Source organism: Equus quagga, chromosome 17 (genome assembly GCF_021613505.1).
Source record: "Equus quagga isolate Etosha38 chromosome 17, UCLA_HA_Equagga_1.0, whole genome shotgun sequence".
NCBI classification, from domain to species: Eukaryota; Metazoa; Chordata; class Mammalia; order Perissodactyla; family Equidae; genus Equus; species Equus quagga.
This window is the reverse complement of record NC_060283.1, coordinates 6,117,958-6,122,162: the sequence shown is the minus strand read 5'-3', so window position 1 is coordinate 6,122,162 and position 4,205 is coordinate 6,117,958. Positions and strand designations below refer to the sequence as shown.

The following is a 4,205-nucleotide window of genomic DNA, read 5'->3' as shown; positions in this document are numbered from 1 at the left end:
GGGGGGGGGGGGGCGGGGGAGGCGGTGCATAGCGTTCTCTCCGCCCCCTCCGCGGCCCCCAGGTTAGTCCCCAGCTCCAGCCCCTCCTCTCCTGGTCCCCTGGGGCCCAGCCCAGGCCCAGTCCCTGGGGCCAGAGGGTGGCATAGGGCACCGGCTAGGGAAGGGGGCTCCGGGCCACCCCTCTTCCCTGCCCGGGTGGTCGTGATGGTTCTACTCCGTCCTAATTAGAGACCCCTTAAAGGCTGCAACTGAAAAATTACAGAGGCACTGGGAACTGGCGCCTCCCCCGCCCACCCGGGTCCCGCCTCTCCTCCTCGTCCCCAAGGCAGTGAGCCCAGGATGAGGGCGGTTGCCGGTTCCTCCAGGCTGTAATTTTTGACCATCCCCTCCTCCCGTTCATGGGATACTTCAGCCTTGAGCAGCCTGAACCCTCGGTCAAGCTGGGGGTCTCCTGTGTTCTCTCTGTCTCCGCACTAGGCACAGGGAGAAGGACAAAGTGTAGCCCAAGACTGGAAGGCCTTGCTCAGGAGGCTGCCCAGGGACCTGGGTTCTGTGCTCTCCCATCCCAACCTGCTAGGCTCTGACACCCACCGCCTCCCCAGAGCAGGAAGGAGGAGCGCCTTCAGAGCACCTACAACCCAGAGGGGTGGTGGCACCCTTAAGAGCCCCAGCCACCAACTTCTGAGCAGCCTGAAGGGATGGGAAGAAAAGTACCAGAAGAAAGTTAGGAGGAGCTCACCCACCAGACCCCCTTCACTCTCCAGAATCGCCAGGCCCAGAGCTTACCTTTGATCCCTAAACCCCAATTTGGCTCCTGTTCAGCAAAAGCCCTCATTCCAGAACCCTCCCCCAGATTCAGCCCCACCTTCTTGGAGTTTTGGTAAAAAGAGGAACAAATGTGGAATTCTCTCCATGCCAAACCTCCCACTCCTGGGCTCGCTGTGTGACCTGGGGCAAGGCTCTGCCCTCTCTGGGCTCCTGTTTCCCTGAGAATCCCTGAAGTATACCCTTCCTTAGGGGATCTTACCTTATTTTCTTGGGGGCCCAGACAAGCCGAAGGAAGGTCTCCTTTTTGTCGAGTCCTCCCAGACCCTCCCCTCAGGCACCAAAGAGGGTCAGGAGCTTTGGGAGAGGTTGGCACCCTGTTTATTGGAGCAGAGCCCAGCACCCACCCCCTGAGGTCCTGGGGGCCTCAGCATCTCCTCTCTCGTGAGTGCTGGGGCGGGGAGCAAAGTTCCAGAGAGTCAAGTCTAGTGGTTGACTGAGAGAGGAGCCTGGCTGGGCCCGGGGGAGCAGGAAGCCCTCTGTCCAGCTGGTCAGCCCCCATGGGTCCCTGGTGCAGCCTGACGCATGTGTCCAACACAGGCTCCTTACCTCCACCCCGCAGAGGGGGGCTGTGCCCCATCACACGCTGGTTCTGCAGGTCTGCACCCCTGTGAGGCTGCCCCGGTGGGGCGCGGGTTCTGTTGGGCCCTTGCCCCCAGCGTGGGTGACCCAGCGATAGCAGTCCGTGACGCGCTTGTTGGGCGCGTGGGGGCCACAGCGGGTGCAGTACACGATGCCCAGTGCGAGTAGGACCACCAAGAAGATGCATGTTGGCACTAGGAGTGCCACCAGCAGCCACCGGTCATCCCTCCGGCTGTGCCCTGCCAGACTGCCGTCTCCCAGGGCTGTGGGGGCTGCTGTGGGGGCCACTGAGGGCAGCCATGGGGCCAGCTTGAGGTCAGGGGCACCTTCCCTTGGGACTTGTGGGGCTTTGGAATGGGGGTGTGTAGGGCTGGTGAGGGAGGTCTGGTTAGTGGGGCTCTGAGAGGGCAGGGGAATGTGGGGGGCTGGGGGCAGGGTGGCAGCAGGCACAGGGACTTGATGGGCAGGGGGCACACGGGACCTGGAGGTAGTGGTCAGAGGGGGCTGGACAGCTGAGGTAATGGGAAGGTGGGTGGCCTGGGCTTTGAGGACTGGGACATCTTGGGTCACAGGGGCTTGATGGGCACTGGAGGTGGTGACCAGAGGGGTGTGCTTAGCTGGGATTCGAGGCAAATGAGTAGTGGTCTGGGTATCAGGGACCTGGGTGACTGGAAGCCTGGGGGGCTGGTGGGCAGGGGAGAGTTCAGGATATCTGGCTGAGCTAATGGGGAGCTGGTGGGCAGGGGGCCGTGCTGGGTGAGTGGCAGAGATGATGGGGGGTTTGTGGGCAGAGGGCAAGTCTGGATAGCTGGCTGAGATCATGGAGAACTGATGGTCACGGGGCAGAGCTGGGTGCACGGCAGGGATCATGGGGGGCTGAGGGGCAGGGGCCAGGGGTGGGCGTGTGACAGAGATAATAGGGGGTTGGTGGGCAGAGGGCAGTGTGGGGCGCGTGGCAGAGACCACCACGGGCCGGGTGACAGAGAGCACTGAAGAGTGGTAGGGGACCCTGGGGGCACTAAGCGGGGGTGGCCAGGTGGGGTCCAGGTAGGGCATCGGCGGCTCTCCATCCTCTGGGAAGCTGGGTCTGTAGGCCAGGCCAAAGTCAGGCAGATGCGTGGCCTCCATCCATGGGATCTCAGGCATCTCTGTCCAGCCACCATTGAAGGCCTCCCAGGCCTCATCTTCATCCTCTTCATCCTCCTCCATATCCAGCAACTTGTCCCCAAGGTCCTGGGAAGCCCGAGCACCCATGGCCCCAGCAGGACTGCAGCTGATGCCATCAGCCTCTAGCTCGTGGCCCTCACTGCAGTAGCACTCGAAGCCACCAATGTAGTTGACGCACATCTGCTGGCACACGCCAGCGATCTGGCACTCATCTGTGTCCACGCAGCGATGCGGCTCATCCTCGGCTGGCCGGAAACCCAGGCGACAGTGGCAGCTGTAGCCCTGTGGCCCACCAGGCTCACACTGCTGCTCACACGGGGCATGGGCACAGGGATCCTCACAGCTATGCCCGTCTGCTGCCAGCCGGAAGCCTTCAGAGCAGCGACAGGACACACGACCATCCACCTCCTCCACGCACTCGTGTTCGCAGCCCCCATTGTCCGGGCCGCAGCCGGTCCCCGGGCACAAGGGCCCAGCCCGCGACCAGCCCACGCCACCATCGGGCCGCTTCACGCAGAGCAGAGAGGCTTCTCTGCCAGCCTGGCATGGCACGGCAGCCACCGAGCCGTAGGGCAGCCACTCAAACTCGGTGGAGACCAGGTGGAAGGGTGTGGTGTAGACAGCTGGCCCGGCCTGGCCTGCCTCATCCAGCAGCGCTGGGCAGGAGCCCTCGAAGCCGAACTGGCACAGGTAGCCGTCAACAGCCAGCGTGCACGAGCCCTCGAGCCAGCGATGCTCGCCGCCCGCCTCCAGGGCCGCACAGCGCTGGGCCGGGCAGGGCGCCCCGGTGGCCGGCTGGGCCCAGTTGGTGAAAGCTGTGTCCTGGTCCCCTGTGGTCCACGTGAAGCCGCGCAGGGGGCGCTGCGGCTGGCATTGCCGGGCCTGCCGCTGCAGCCCAATCCACAGCAGCCGGCTGGCCGGGCCGGCACCCACCAGGCTGTCCACGCGCTGGGCCTCCTCAGGGGTCCGCGGAGTGGCCAGGTCACCCCCCAACTCGCGGCAGGCCCGCCAGGCCTCCAGGAAGGTGCGGCGCCGCGGGAAGAGCGCGTAGCAGCTGCCCTGGCCGCAGGCAGCGCGGGGCTCGGTGGCCCAGGGGGCCTGGCCCAGCGAGGGCACCGCGGCCGCCCAGGCCAGCAGCAGGCGCAGCAGCATCGCGACGCCCCCCGACTGGCCCGGGCCCGGCCCAAGGCCGCTCTTGACAGGGGGAGGGACTGGGGCCTCCGGCGGGCGGGCCAGGGGCGGGTCCGGGCGGCTCGGGCCTTGTAAGGAGTGGGCTGGGGCTGCTGCCAGCTCCCTGCTCCCGCTCCCCCGGGGCCGCAGGAGCAGGAAGCAGGCGGGCAGGGGGGCAGGGGTGGGGGGCGCTGGGGGGGGGGGGGGGGGGGGGGGGGGAGGAGGCGCAGCTCACGGGCTGGGCTCGGAGTCAAAGAGGGGGACCGCCTGCCTGAGGAGGCTGGACCCCCCTCAAAACCCCAGCACAGTCCGGGGCTCTGGGCGGTAGGGTGAGGTCGCTTCCCAGAGACTCACAGAGACCCAAATTGGGACACACCAACCTCATCAGACCCGTGAACAGTCTCACAGCCCAACTGCTTGTCATCCGTGTGGAAACACGCTCTGACTCATGCCCTTCACAT

The 4,205-nt window shown here is 65.7% G+C and overlaps 1 protein-coding gene across 1 annotated transcript; it reads right to left on the bottom strand.

Moving 5' to 3' along the window:
• Positions 1-1,130: 1,130 nt before the first annotated feature.
• CD248 (CD248 molecule) lies at positions 1,131-3,738 on the bottom strand. The gene has a single exon (XM_046643819.1). It carries the CDS (start codon positions 3,724-3,726, stop codon positions 1,405-1,407), a length of 2,322 nt encoding a protein of 773 aa, XP_046499775.1. The 5' UTR covers positions 3,727-3,738; the 3' UTR covers positions 1,131-1,404.
• Between the last annotated feature and the right edge of the window lie 467 nt (positions 3,739-4,205).

Coding starts and splice junctions, on each gene's coding strand:
- CD248 (XM_046643819.1), bottom strand. CDS start 3,726: ATGCTGCTGCGCCTGCTGCTGGCCTGGGCGGCCGCGGTGCCCTCGCTG.